Source organism: Barbus barbus (genome assembly GCF_936440315.1).
Source record: "Barbus barbus genome assembly, chromosome: 28".
Classification (NCBI taxonomy): Eukaryota; Metazoa; Chordata; class Actinopteri; order Cypriniformes; family Cyprinidae; genus Barbus; species Barbus barbus.
The window spans coordinates 24,317,297-24,333,334 of NC_136756.1; the positions used below are offsets into that span (position 1 = coordinate 24,317,297).

General features: G+C 35.6%; 1 protein-coding gene across 3 annotated transcripts in view; it reads left to right on the forward strand.

Annotated features, from left to right (window-relative positions):
- The window catches only part of LOC306847799 (mediator of RNA polymerase II transcription subunit 27), a 50,452-nt gene extending 40,861 nt beyond the window's left edge, over positions 1-9,591 (forward strand). The window contains exons 5-8 of one of the 3 annotated variants that reach the window (XM_079381959.1): positions 540-647; positions 4,785-4,826; positions 6,710-6,787; positions 8,478-9,591. In XM_079381959.1, the coding sequence (XP_079238085.1) occupies positions 540-647; positions 4,785-4,826; positions 6,710-6,787; positions 8,478-8,612 (363 nt within the window). In that variant the 3' untranslated portion in view covers positions 8,613-9,591. The remainder of the gene's footprint in view (positions 1-539; positions 648-4,784; positions 4,827-6,709; positions 6,788-8,477) is intronic. The other 2 variants (XM_079381958.1, XM_079381960.1) reach the window with 2 other exon arrangements.
- The last annotated feature ends 6,447 nt before the right edge of the window (positions 9,592-16,038 follow it).

Sequence of the window (16,038 nt, forward strand, 5' to 3'; positions counted from 1 at the left end):
GAATATTTTAATTTTTTAAATTCGAAAAATGGTTTAGAAGAAAGTCACCAAAAAATGGTCTTTTAAGGAAGGGTTTTTTTTTTTTTACGCAGGGGGGTAAAAAGTGGCCATAGTTAAATAAATATGAATTACGTCCCCAAAGTCCATTTTTATTTTTGTTTATGAAGGTTATACTGTATTAAAACTCAATAACACTTTACTTAAAGCCTTTATGTATAATGCATTATAAAAGTAGTTTTAATGCATTAATTATGCTTTGTAATGCATCGTACAATATCATGAATAATTGTAACCGCAGTTAATACATTATTACACTTATCAATTCATTGTTACACTATGCATTTAAAATTAGTTTATAATTCATTTATAATTTAAGGTATCATTTATTGCAATGCATATCATGACTAAAAAGTAAAAATTAAAATACAAATAAATATTTGTGAATAAATATTTTTGTCGATGCAAAAAGTGGCCATAGTTGAAGAAATGCTCAAATATCATCCACTCATCCTGTCTTCTGTTGTCTAATTTCTTTCCAGGTCACCCTAGGGAAGGTTTTGAAAGCCATTGTTGTAATGAGGAGCCTTTTTATTGACCGCACGATTGTCAGAGGTTACCATGAGAACGTATACTCGGAGGATGGAAAGGTAAAACATTTAATTACATTACATGTTCAAGTCTAGTTTAAAACTCATCTTCATACATTTTTTTTCAAGTTGAACCTTAAAATTTAGCTTGAGTACTTCTGGCTTAGGTGAGGATGTGAAATCCCTGGATTTTTAGCTATTGATAAAAGTCTCTGCACAGCTGTTGAATAATTCACATGATGTGTTCGGCTCTCTCTTGAACATAAAAAGCATGTACGGATGCGATACCCTCTATCCTCACGTCCCCCGTGTCAGGTTGAGCCGCGTCCTCTCATTCATTCTGAAGCGATCTGTACGTCTCTGCGAAAGCCGCAACGTTTGAACACTGTTTGGTGACACTAATATGAGGTGGCCATTAAAGCTGCGGAGAGGCTTGATCACAGTTAATTATGGCAGCGAATGTGAATCTTCTGAACTGCTTGCCAGGCCGGTGCTTTGTGCTGCGCGCCGCTGGGCCTCTGCGTCCAAACGTGTGTGGTGAGCAATTGCATATTAACCTCTGCTGCTTTATGAGAAAGCTCATACTGACAGTCGCAGCAACGCTCGCACCAGGACATCAGTAGTTCGGCCTAAACCGCTCTCATTATGGTGGTAAAAACACATTAGTTAATTGCTGCACGTAGATGAGATATGTTTGGAATGGAGTGCTTACTCACCATTTACCATATACTGTGCAGTTTACACTGGATACTGGTTCTCTTTGTAAAAATGAAACGGTTTGCTGTAACATTTCAAACAGAAGAGTAGTATGCCAGTATGTTGATTTAAATGTATTATTTTGTGTATTTTGGTTATAAAAAGTTGAGAATTATTAGAAAATAAAACGTGTATATATATATATATATATATATATATATATATATATATATATATTTTTTTTTTTAAATGCTGTCTGGTTAAGTTTTGATGGTCTGATTTAGTAATGAGTCAAACAAAAGATCATAGCATTGCAATTCAAAATTCTATGATCAAAAAATATTCAGTCTTTAAATATGTAAATCCATCATAAAAATGTTATTGCATTTTTAGCATTTTATGATCATCTAAAAGTATGTAATAGTCATAAACCATTTTAAATATTCATTGTGAATGTCTATGTGTGTGTGTGTGTGTGTGTGTGTGTGTTTTAAATCTAAATTATGACAGTCTAATTAAGTAATGAGTCAAAGAGACTAACTGATATTAAGTCCTGTTGTTTTGATATACTAGGATTAATAGGTAAAATATTATATCTTGGTTATGGCAAGAGATTTATATTCAACCATTGTTTTTTTCTGCTATAAATAAACACAGCAGAGAACAGAAACAAGATATAGTTTAAATATCTGCTCATCTTCAGGAAGGAAACTCAGCCTCTCAAAAACAAGATAACAAACATTAATTAATTCCTGTTCATTATAGATTTAAAATGAAGCTTTAAAATGAGATGAGCTCTTTCTTGATGTTAAAAATGCATACTGCTTATTTAAAATTAAACCTTGGGTTGAGCAGAAATCAATCAGAGGATACAAACAGCAAGAAACACATCTCAAAGAATTCTGCCCAAACTTTTTAGTTCCATCTCAATATTAAATTGTATGCATTGTTTTATTTTTATTTTATTTTAAATTATTTAATTTTATTTACAATTTTCAGTATGAAACGCTGCAGAAAACTCCTGTCCTTGAATCAACCTCAGAGGTCTTTTTGGGATTGTGCGAGGTGTTAATTCAGGGCAGAATATCGACAGGCTTTTTTCTTTAAACCCCCTCTCTGGTCCTTACAATTCAAATGATGCCACATAGCTTACCAGAGGCCCAACAAAGCCCGCCTGAACCTCCAAGCACACAAAAATAGCGAGAAGAAGGGCTAGGAGAAGGGAAACTATGCTATCAAAGTAGGGCTTCAAAGACTATCTCAGACATCTCTTGGGTAATTTGCGATCCGGCATTCTTTTTACTTCAAAGGGCAGCAGTGTATGGAGGTGGGTTTGAGGACAGAGGGGAGATGGAGTCTGATTTCTCTGATAAATGCTGACACCGGGCCTGTTTGATATTAGAATCAGAGAACATTTTGATTTGTTGTCGTCTTTGAAAACTCTTCTGATGAGCTTCGCTCAACGGGTTGATTAGTGATGGCTTTTTTCACCCCCAAACAACAGTCTGGACATCAGACGCAGGGCTAGTTGTAACTGACCTTTAAACTGTCAAATGAAGTGTATAAGATGTTTCTGTACTCTTTATGTGTGCTTAATCTATGCCTCTGCCTTTAATTATTTTTCTAGGTCTTGTTGTTGTTTTTTTAACCCACCATTTGGTGAGCTGGTTTAAAAGAACTTTAAAGTTCTGAAAAATCACTTAAATTCTTTAGCTCTATGGTGTTTCACTTTTGTTGGCAGACTAGCAAGTCATGCTTTAAACCATGCTGGGCATCACAAGATATGCTGAAGTGTAGGGATGGCCTGTATTACATTTAATTAAACTTTGTTTGTTTTTGCCATTTGGCTTTTGTTTTTATGTTAATTCATGGAAAATTATGATTATGAGGTTTTTATTTTCCAGGACTTTTGTTACTTTGGCCTCTTAGTTCACCTAAAAATGAAAATTACTCACCCCCATGTCCTTCCAAACCCGTAAGACATTCGTTCGTCTTTGGAACACAAATTGAGATTTTTGGTGAAATCTGAGATCATTCTGACCTGCATAGACAGCAACGCAACTGACACGTTAAAGGCCCAGAAAGGTCATCAGGACATTGTTAAAATATTCCATGAGACAGCAGTGGCTCAACCTTAATTTTGTGAAGCTACATGAATACTTTGTGTGCAAGAAAAACACAAATAATGACTTTATTAAACAATTCTTCCCGCATGTCTTCTCAACATGAGGGTGAGTAATTAATGACAGAATTTATATTTTTGGGTGAACTATCCCTTCGATTGTAGATTAGGTTTAATATTCTAAATTTAATATTTAAATGATAAATTCTAGACTAGGGTTGGGCCGATAGACGATGCCATCTGATAGACATCATGATGTTGAGCCGCCAATCCTGCTATTTGTTTTCTGTGCCTTTCCGAATGAGAATTCTAGATAGAATCTATTCTAGACGGAATAAATTAGGATCTTCTGAGATTTGAACCTTTGGACTCTTTTACAATGCCCTATTGGGGCAGTAATAGAATTTAGACTATGGGGAAAAAATGGAGTAACGACCTTGGGTTACAGAAAATGAAACTAAAATGATAGAGGCTAATAAAAACAGAGACAAAACAAAAGACAAACACTCCAACTCACATGCAATACTGGGAAATTGAGTTTTTTTTAAAGTGGCTAAAATACAAAGATGTGTTGTCTAGTGAGAATCCATGGAGATCAACACATGCTAAAACACTTTCAAAACCACTCACTGACTGATTGCACAACGCTTGTTAGAGGCAGGTGAAACAAACTCATCCACAACTACAACGAAAACGGCACAGGAAGAGCACAATACATGGATACCTAATAAACACAGGATGTCACAATGTATTAAAGCAGTACTGATTTTTTGGTCCGTTTTTTTCAAATTATAAACAAAATGACAGTTGATGCAATATGTTGAAGGAAACGCAGCTTCTCAAAAACAAGTTAACATAGTAATTAATTCATTCCAATTCATTATAGATTTAAGATAGCAAACTTTAAAAAATGAAATGAGCTCTTTCTGGATGTTAAAAATGCAAACTACTTATTTAAAATTAAACCTTGGGTTGAGCAGGCATCAATCAAATCATCTTGAAGAATTCTGCACAAATAGCATGTTTTTTCTTGGCCTTTAATTGTATCTATGCATTTTATTTCATTTTATTTTAAAAACCATTCACTATGAGAATCTAAAACGTATCGTATTTAATTTATTATTTTAAGCATGCACACATTTGTACCTCTACCAAGGTCCTTTTTATCGTCGAGCTAAACAACTCAATTCAATTTAAAAAGTGCAGTATGGAGTACACAGGAGCATCCAGGTGAAAGACGATAACTAAGAGGTTTAATGGATTCTCTGAATGTAGTCGTAAGGGTTGTGATTAAGGGCACACTAAGGGTACAATTTGGGTACTATGCAGTTTTTTTTAATCCGTTTGATGCTTGATGTTTACTTTCTGTCTTTTTTTAGCTTGACATCTGGTCAAAGTCCAACTATCAAGCATTTCAAAAGGTGAGTTAACCAGCAAACGCATCACAACAAATGTACAAAACTAAACAGAGAAAACTCAACACTCAACAGAGCGTGTCTTTCTCATTACCCATAGCGTACGTTGGGAAATATCGGAACAGTAATTAAATGATCCTGTGGTTGTCTTTCAGATTGAATTTGAGCCGTGCGATAAATAAATTCTAATGAGATCTCGCTTCTCAAAGATGGTCGCATTTCTGTTCTCCTCTCCATTGCCAATCCTTGCCTTTCATCCCTCAAACATCATTTGTCCCCATGTTTTTTGATTTCATTTCACTCAGAGCCACTTCGCCCTCATTTGACAGCCCCCTAAACATCTGGGCTCCAGTCGTCTTCTCTCCACCCTCTCATTAAGCTGGAATTAGAGAGCAGTCAGCCTCTGGGGCAGATGAAACTCCGTAGTCTTGCTAATGCTGATGCACCTTTCAAAGAGAGAGAGAGGGAGAGAAACTTGCTTTCCTTTCAAAGGAGAGAGAATGTGTATGATGAGCTGCCTGGAACTTAAAGCGAGAGGTTGCGAGAACCTGCTCGCATTGTAACTGAGCTTCTCGCATCTGCACGGTCTGATCAAAGCACAGACCTGTTTATTTCTTTATTTCTCTGGCTGCGAACGCTAACTCGAACCCAGGCTGCCTCAAACTGGAGGGACGGGCCGCTTCTCATCTTCCCCTCCCAGCTGTCACTTCTGTATTCCCGTTTTCCGTGCTCGCTTAATTAATCGTTCTTTACTCTTCACATGTCCCCGCTGTCCAATAGTTTTCACACAGATGTTTTTGTGCTTATAACAAAAGCATCTCTTTGCTTTTTTACACTTCTGTAGTAACCACTTGAGTTTCTTTTCCCATGATGCATCACTATTGAGAGATATTAACTGGACGGTTTCCCATAAGGAGTTTTGTCAGCAGCAACAGTCTAATGAAACGATGACGGGAGATTGAAGTGGTTCAATTTTTAGTCCCATTCTATAATTACATTAGTAACGGAAGATGAGATTTTAGGGAAAGTAATAAGGTTATGGTGTTCTTCTGCAAAATTGGGCTTAGGAGGTAATCTGAGTGTAGGTAGATTGATCTGAAAATGGATTTTAATTAGGATTTCTTCATATGTGTGCCTATGCATGCACAAAAAGAAATATTTTATATATTTTGCTTAAAGAATATTTTTAGAACCAAATTTTTTCGTTGTTTCATTCTACAATTATGCACATAAATTGTATTCATAATTGTAATATAATTATTTAATCATTTTATTATTCATTGTAATTCATTTTAATTGTATTATTTTATACTGTAAGAAAAAAAATGAATTTCATGCAAAGTTTATGGATATTTCCCAAAACACAATGAAATGTGAAATACGGATAAATAAATTTGTATTTATCTATAATATTTAAAATGTACTATATGGTAGTATTTGTTGTGCTGACTTTTATTGTAAATAATTTTTTTAATTACTACTTCTAGTGGTTTCTTCAAGTCGTTTTTACTTATTTACATTTTTGTATTGTAATAACAATCTAATGAGTGACCACTGAGAATGAGAATTACTTTGATTAAAATTCATAAAGAGGAAATTCATAAAGGTATTTACACTTTTTAAAATTTTACACTTAAAGATTATACTTTTGTACCATTTTAGTCTGTCCCAGTATTTTTGGTTTAATTTTTTCCTTGAAGTCCACTTAATGTTAGTCAAGGTGTTTGGTACCAAAAACAGTTGTTGTTTAGTTCACATGTCCATTTTCTACCACCAATTATAGACCATAAATGACAATTTTGTTAACTGGTTCCTCATATTTGGTTTTGTAAATGTGGGCAGTCGTATGTTAATGTACTTACTGTACACTGATCTTTATGTTCTCTCAGGTCACTGATCATGCAACCACAGCGCTCCTGCATTACCAGCTCCCCCAGATGCCTGATGTTGTAGTTCGCTCCTTCATGGTGGGTATAGTACATTGCTTTTAAACTTCTAATGACATTGTGCTAGAATTATTACATGCACTTATTATATTTTGCCTTTGGCTGTGTGGTGCTGTTTAACTAGAGGTTGTTTTCCACATTGTAAGAATGCATCCAAGACCATTCTTACAAAATATATTCCTGTAGTTCAACTGGTAGAGGAAGGCAATAACAACATCAAGGTCATGGGTTCGATTCACAGGGAACACAGTGAAAATCAATGAGTGCACTGTAAATACTGTAGCTTTGAATAAAAGCATCTGCCAAATGGCATAAAATGAAAAAAAAAAAAACTCACTCATCAAACTCTGCCCTATAATAATAAAAAAAAGTGTTGATTTTGTGTTTGAAATCTTTAATAACTTAACAACTTAACCTTGTCGTGGCTTGTATATTTGTATGTGATGTTAAGCATTGAATCTGGTCTGTCTTTAAATAGTCTGCCGACCTCTGCTCTACGCTTTGAAAAGAGAGGAGAGATTGATTACTTCTCCGTATGATCAATGCAAGCTATTCTGATCATGGCTGGAATCGTGGGCTTTCTCCCGTACATTGATTTAACCATACAGTTGATGGGCTTCACTCCGAGGCCATCCCCGGGACAACTTATTTAGAACCTGAAAAAAAAAATCACCAGTCCTCAGTCTCTCCAAATAAGAGCTTCAAGGTCCTCTTAGCTTCTTTGTAAAAGTCTTTTTATCGTGGTTCAGGTATAGGTTGAACAGACAGACAGACAGACACAGATAGATAGATAGATAGATAGATAGACAGACAGACAGACAGACAGACAGACAGACAGACAGACAGACAGACAGACAGACAGACAGACAGACAGACAGACACGAGACACAATGGATGTATGGATGGATAGATAGACACACACGAGACACGACAGACAGACAGATAGATAGACAGACATTGTGTGTAATTGTTCTTGTTTTATTACTGACTTTATTAGTTCAACTAGTAGTTTTTGCTGTGGTATAGAAGTACTTAAATTAAGCTTTCAGTAATCAATAAAAACCAAACTTTGTTTTTTTTTTTGCTGATCCAAAAAATGATCTGATCCGTAACTCAAAATTCGTAATATGATCTGAACCGTGAGTTTTGTGATCCATTGCACCACTAATATAGATAGATAGATGGATAGATGATAGACATGACAGACAGAAAGATAGATAAAATAAAACTGTCAACATAGATTGAGGTAACACACCGTGTAGCAAAACTCCTGTATGACACAAAGCAAGTAACACTAACATTTTTTTTGTTAAAGACAATGCGTCCTGACAGGTGCAGGTAAACCCCGACTGTGCTGTGCGGCCCAGAGAAGACGGGTTAGAGAGGAGAGCAGACACTCTCCTCCTGCTGTTAATCAATGTCGAGTTGTGACTGCTGTGAGAGACCACAGACCCTCATGCTGCTCTCACACGTCCCATGCCAGTGCAGTGAGGCCAGTCAGCGCAGTTTTGCAGCATTTTGCCCTGGAAAATACACTCTTATACATTTACTTCACTTTACAGTTAAAATGTGTTATTCAAGTCACTTCAGACTCAGTTGAGTCATCTATTTGTCACATGAGGGGTGGTGTTTAGTTTTTAAAGGTTTTATCCAATAAGCCCTTAATAAAAAGCACAATTGTCTGCTAATGTCGTGTTCTTCTTTTGAGCAGACCTGGTTAAGGAGCTACATCAAGCTCTTCCAGACCCCGTGTCAACGCTGTGGCAAGTACCTGCAGGAGGGCCTTCCTCCAACATGGAGGGACTTCCGAACTCTGGAGGCTTTCCATGACACATGCAGGCAGTGACGTTGTCCCGGATCACACAGTATTCCATAGCTTGGCTTGGAAAACTCCAAGATTCTGTTTCTATCTCTGTGTTTTTGCAGAAATCTGTGTTGTGGACAGTTCATCATGAAGACGTTTTCCAGCCTATTAATTTCCACAGCTTTGCTCCATCCTCTTTTAGAAGAACATTATTCTTCAGATAGATTTCATAATGTTTTTTTTATCGTATTTGAAAGAAGAAAATGTAAAATGCTGATGGATTTCAGAATGTGAATAGATAGGTTTAATCATTAATGTTGTAGGTGGGACCTGATCTCTAGTTAGATGAAAATTGTCAATTTTTTACCTTTAAATAAACTGCCTTTGCTTTTCTTTTTCCACATATTGTATCATGATTTAAAATATAACTTAACTTTTTATTTTTGGTTTTTAGATCTGGGTTTTTATTATGTTTTTTTGGTTCAAATAGGTTAGGCCTGCACTGCATTTGCTGGTCTGAACTTTTTTTTTGCAAATGTCAGCAGAAACTTTTCCTGCTTTTAAATATGCTTGTATAAACTTCAGAAACCAATGCAAAAAAAAAAAAAAATGTACATAGTTCATGAAAAATACATTGCAAACTAGAGTACATTCTTATACAAGTGTATGAACCTGAAATCGCTGTTGCTTTTTCATTTCTTATCATGCAAGATTTAAACTGAGTGATAAAGGCTCTCGATGAGTGTTTGCATAGGAAGTTAGCTTTTGTTTTCTAGCCTCACCTGACTTGTGCAATGACACATTGTACATGCAAGATTAAATTATTGAAAATTTAGTTTGAGGCATGATAAATTCACGCTGGTCAACTATAAAAAAAAGGACTCTGAAAGCCAACTTTTTAAGTTTTGCATGTTTATCCAGAGACCTCAAGTCAATGTAGTTTCAACAATGGTGTATGTTAACATTTTACTCGTTTCATGTTTGTAATATGTTGCTATATACACGTTCATTTAAGCTTGTGAGTCTAGAATTTGATCTTTATGGAACCATATAGATTCTCATTTGAACATCGACCATAATTTAATCACATCAGCTGGAGCTACAGGGCTGACTGTGATCTTAATGTACTAATGTAGTCTGAGAGCTTGATATGCCTTTCAGCCTGAAAAACCAGCCTAGTAGAATCTAAACAAAACTGTCTGGCAATCCATAAATCAGAAAAATGTTTAAAAGGTAGAGAATTTTTAAATAGTACTTAAATATTATATAGTAGATAGATAAATACATACAGATAGGTATGCAATGCTGCATTTTCTGTTTATATAAGTTAATGCGCATTTTAAGATTTTATGCTCATCTTGTCATTTCCATCCAGTGTTTTTATGCAGTATTCTTAAATGCACTGGATGAAAACATAGCGAGTGTATCTTGTTTCTTAAGAAGTATAGCATTTTCAGAACCAAAAGCTGAAATCATCTCTAAAACAAAGTTGAAACCTGTATGTTAAGCAGTTTGCTCTGAATTAATTGTGAAACTTTAAAGTGTAAAGAGTATCAGTACAGCGCAGCTGGAGCACACTGCAGTAATGTAAACCATACAGCCTTTATAATTGTCTGAATTTTCCAACCTGCTGAAAATCCTAATGAGCAGACTTATATTCTCACATTCACTTTATATTCTGAGCTTTTCCGAAAAAACTCAAGGAGCTGCGGCGCTTTTGCATGATCCGCTTTGATCAAGTGGAAATCATCATTGCCTTCAGATCCCACTCGGGCTGCCACGTGTGAGGCTTTGAGTCGAGTTAGTCGAAGTTTCGAATGCCTCCGCAGCCGTGCTGGAGTCACACCATTTCTCTCTTTCTCTCTCCGACTGAAAGTGAGACTCGAGGGCTAATTCATACACTCGTCACTCTACAGTTAACATAGCATCTGTTCCTGAAAACAGTTGGTGAGCTTCAGTCTTTGTTACAATTGTAGATTTAATAAGCCTTCAAGCTTCATTCTTTGGAGCGTTTTGTCTTTCAAAGGTGAGAGAGGCTACCAGGGTTAAGCTCTCCATGTTCCAGTCCTCTAGAAAACAGGAAACAGTACAGTTCTGGTTTCAATATTACTGTGGTACTTATATGGTATGGTTGACCAGGTATCTGGTGATTTGTTTAATGCCAGTTTAGCTTATTCTTAAATTTACTCAAAATTCCTTAAAAATGTGCAAAAGTGTTAGAACTGCAAGAAATAGCAATACTAATAATTATATTATTTTACTATTACATTAATAGTGTTAATATAGAAATAAATATTAATTAATAATTTTAATTGTAATTAATTCTATTTTAAACTAATTATAATTGTTGTTCAATAACTATATATATGCCTTTGGATCTAAACGCATCAAAATAAATAATCAAAATATATTTCAAGGTATTTATGCTTATATTTATGGGCCAATTTAAGAAAAATATGAATTTTTTTTTTTATTTTTTTTTTTACATTTTTAAAATTACAATTAGTACAGAGGCATTACAGCACAATGCTAATTTGCATCTCAGGTTCCTGGTTAGGTTTTTTTGATCTAATGCAAAAGGAAGAAACTAAATGAGACATTATAATAAAATAATAGGCCTAACTAGTAATTTTCTCAGAAATCAGATCTCATGAAGTAATAAAGACAAGCCTTTTCCATGGTCTTCAAGAAGGACAGGCCATTCCTTTGCCTTACTACAAAACAAAAATAGCACCTCAGTTCTCAAAGCTGTGTTAGACTGTCATCTATGTTACAGCACATTTTTCAGCCTGACCTCCTTGGGTGTTGAATCGTATGTTTGTGTACTGTGCCTTATAATTGCGGCGTGTATCCTCTCTTCTCTCGGCGTGTGTGAAGTTTCCCGCGGTGCCAGCCGTTCACCCCTCCCCAGCCCGTGGCCTCATTAACTGCTCCTCGTCACCTCGTCCCACACGTTCCCTCCTGAACGCCTAATTACTGCCCTCGACCCGTGCTAATGATTGATTTCGAGACCAGGTGCCTTGCATACTCCCTGTCCTTGCCCCAGTGTAAATTTGCCAAAGCTGCAAAAGGGGTTTACACTCGTATTCAGCTGTATTGTGCAGACTTGAGGTATAATTGAGGTATAAAATTGTCTCAAAGTGGTTTAATATAGCTGGAGGAAATGATCTGTTGGCATGAATGTCGATGGCAGTTGCTCAGCTAGCACATTCAGCCAGTTAAATATCCAATATGGATGCTGCCATCTTTACCGTAGGTAGATGCCCTGTTAGCGTCTGTTTCTATGGGCAGTTTCAACTTTTTATCTCATAATTATGACTTAAGTAATATGTCGTGATTTTTTTTCTTATGTGGCAGAAATAGGCTTTCATACAAAGCCTTTAGCTAAGACATTAAAAAGTTACAATAGTTTAACAACCTGTAGCTAAAATTGAGTCGATACGTATTAAAAAGTGGGGAAGTCATAATTGCTATGTCAACTTTTCTGCAAAAAAATTCAACAAGATTTTTTAACCGTACATCTACAAAGTGATAAAATACAATACAATGTTATTTTGTACATGCAACAAAAAGAAAAAAAACTAATTCATTCTAACACATTTACCATTAATACAGATGCTACATTGTTTCTTCTATGCAATAATGAATAGGGCTGAGTTTTGACACAAATTTCACGATTCAATTCCTGATCTGGTACAGTACATGCAATATTTTCTCAAGGACAAAAAAAAAACGAATGCTGTAAATAGGCCTACATGAGATCAGCTGGTAGCCTACTACATTAATACTGAAGGTTAAAAGTAACTGGTTTTCGTTACAAACGCTTAAATTACACTCAATTAACCTTTTATATTAATAGAGTTAATACAAATACATAATTCTATTTATACTCCAATTCGGGGGTTTTTATATGAACATTTATGGTGGCTGTCATAACTTGATATAGGCTATTCAAGCATAAATTAAACATTAAAGAACAGTCAAATTTATAATGACTATGTTACACGGTGCATAAATGTATTAAAATCCTGATCTCTAGAGTTCATTTTTTCTAGCTAATTAACGAGTTTAGGGTCACAAATATGTTTTTCTGAGGTAAATGTGCCGTAACATTGTTTACAAGCTGTTATATTGGAAGTCTGCAGTTGAAACAGTGATTACATGAGACAAGATTACATGGATTTCGGTAAATTGTACTCTTTCTTTTAACATACCTTCGGGTGTTTATTAATGTTTATTCCGTGCTGAAACTGGTATTAAAGTGAGGAGATGATCAGCTCATGTGCTCTTCGCGCTGCCAGTCTCTTGATGGTTTTAAGCATTCACACTGAAACCGAATTCACTCCTTTTTGTGTTCTTCATCAATGGCCTCATTTCTGGCTGTGCTTTGTGTGTGCATTTAGTAATACTTCCTGTTGATTCACACAAGTCTGGCGAAGTGGACGTCTCCAGTTAACAATACTATGCCATCATCTGTTTTCGTAGACTTAACAGGTGGTGCAGATGATCCGAATAGAATTGTCTTATGGTCATATTTGCTCACCCAAGACAAACGGCCCGTGAATTTCATTGACAGGCGTCTGCGAATCTCGGAGCTGATGAGCACAGGGGTGGCGGGAGGCGGGGAAGGTCTATGTTGGGATGTTGTCCTGGGAGACAGATGGTGACTAGATCCTCTTGATGCCAAGAATGTTCTGGAAGATCTCCATGCTAACAGTCCCAGGCTTATGTAGGAGGTGCGTACATCGGCACCATGTTCAGGCCACATCCACGTTCCATCTGTTCCCTGCTCATCTTATCTGCATTGTGCCGAATACTTCTGGGTTTGTTGTAGGTACCTGAAAACTGTAGCTGTTCACCACTGTGTGAACGCTTGTTTTGCTGCACTAAATGGAGCTTTAGCTTTTGCTCCAGTGGTGTATCCAAAAACACAGACATTACAAAGTAGCAATGGGCAAATTTCAGAGTAAATCCACGGTTCCTAATGCATATATCACATTAAAAGCATTATACAAGACAGCCTAAACATTATTAACAAGAACAGACACACGCAAGCATCTATTTGCACAATTCTCTGGCACCGCTTTGCGCTGATGTGTCATTGATCGGTGCCGGGAACTAAGATTCACGCTTCGCTCTGAAATTATGGAGCTCACTCTCCTGGCATGTTGAATCGCCACCCACTAGAACTGGTAACAAGACCTACTATGCATCAGATGCTCGAAAACTCTAGCACTTATCCAGACAGAATTTTTAACAGCTTATCGCAGATGGCGAGAACTTTCTCATGCACTAAAGTTGAACACGCAAGTCACAGAGACCAGGCGCAAAGTAATGCCAGCATTACTCATGGTTTTAGTTAAATGTTATATGTGGGGAAAAAAGAAATGGATGTTTGACTTGACACTGCTTTGCGTAAATACATGCAGCAACTGTCACGTAGACTAATGAGGATAGAACTGACCCCTTAAAAGGCCTATTTGGATGGAACTATAGTTTTCTGAACAATCTTTAAAATTCTAATTTTATGTATCAAAAAGGAATAACATCTGCATGGTAATTACAGAGGTGGAAGTGTGTGTTTTATGCATGTAGAAGGTCAAGTGCTGTGGTTGCATGCATCATTTTTGACGTATATTTTAATAAATTCTTTTTGATACAATTGTAATTTAACATAAAAACCTTAGTTAAATTTCACATTATAGAAGTGGCTGCTTGCAGTGAACCCACATGACTGAGCAGAGAAATCTACCCTGCGTCCCAATGTGCATACTATCCACCCTATCTGCCCTAAATAGTATTGAAAATTATTACTATCACACAGAATTTAGGATGGATAGTATACACATTGGGATGAAGGCCTAGATTTTGCCTGACGCTGGTGTTCCAGCTAACGTTCGCTAACATTCTAATAAGGTTCTCTCAAAGTTATGAACAAATGTAACAAGTTATGTAACATTCTCGAAACATTAACATCTCATAAAACATCATTTATCATTCATGGAGCTTTTTTTTCTGAAATGTTTTACTCTAGTTGGATGTTCATCATGTTTTATAAATCATACTACTTGTTTCAGAACGTTCAAAAGTAATGTTCCCATAATGTTTGCAAAATGACAAATTGGAATGTTCTTTTAACCTTCGTAGAACCAAGAAAAGAAAAGGTTTTAAAACATTTAGAAAACTGGATTTGTTATCTGGGATTAAAATGCTTAGTCTTGAAAGTTTCAGCGATTTGGTTCTCTCTAATTTCATATTTTATATTACTTTTTTATCAAATGCTGTACATACTGAAAAGTGCAATGTGGAAAAAATGGGATCAGAAATCACAGACATTCACATTTAGACAGGATTATTCATTTACTTTGATGACAAACTGTAAATAATTTGTTCTGGAATTTTTTACAGATGTTGTACGAAAAAAACAGATTGGGACAGGAAAACTAGTCCTGTCAGAATATGGGACTATATCTTTATTTTTATTTTTTTAGAAGGTTTTTAGGTTTTGTATTCATGATATTGTGCAATGTAAAATACAACTCACATGATGTTAAAATGATGGCTCATAAAAAAATGTATTTGCCTATTTATTTGCCTTTAATGGCAAAGTAGAGTCAAAAAAATAAATAATTATATTATGTGTCATTCATGGTTCAATGAGATTCATTACCAAAATGGAAAATGCACAAAAAAGAGACTTTGTTCCCAACTAAAAATGACCAAGCCCTGCAGAATTGTTGTCGACATCTATGGTTGAAACACAAAATTGCAAATTACTTGTGGAGGAACCTAAATTGTATGGTTTAAAAAAAAAAAACTGACTAGCCATGCCAAGAGTTACAATTTTTGAAGTACTGGCTAGTATTTAATAGAATATGACATGAGAAAAAGTCCATAGTGTAACTTTAAAGATGATATCTGAATTTGACTTTTAGCTTTGAGACCATCAATATCCTAGCGCTCTCCAAAAAATAAACTTTTAACTGAGATAAAAGTAGCAATTTCCCAGAAAACAAAGCAAAATTATCGATGACTCATCCTGCACTCAGAGGCATTGCAAATATTTGGCCAATCAAATGCTTTCTAGAATGAGAAAGTCCCTCCTCCTAAATTGCAAATACCACCTTCCTCTGACTAACAATAGCATGTAGCACAGTCACAACTGGGATGTAAACTAAAGCTTATTCAGTATGTATATTTTTATATTTAAATATATATTTTTTAGAATTATAATAAATTTCAAGGAAAATGTGTTTACAGTTACATGAGGCAAATTAAGTTTGAAAAATCAATCAACCACAACAAGATTAACAGAAATGCTTGGATTATTGGATCAATAAAGCTAAATGTCATATTATATGACAAGACTTTCGAGCTACTAAGTAAGTTTTGCCTTAAGAACAAACTAATTTAAAAAAAATAAACTTTTTGACCCTATTCAAGCACTTAGAACATAAGAAAAACATCA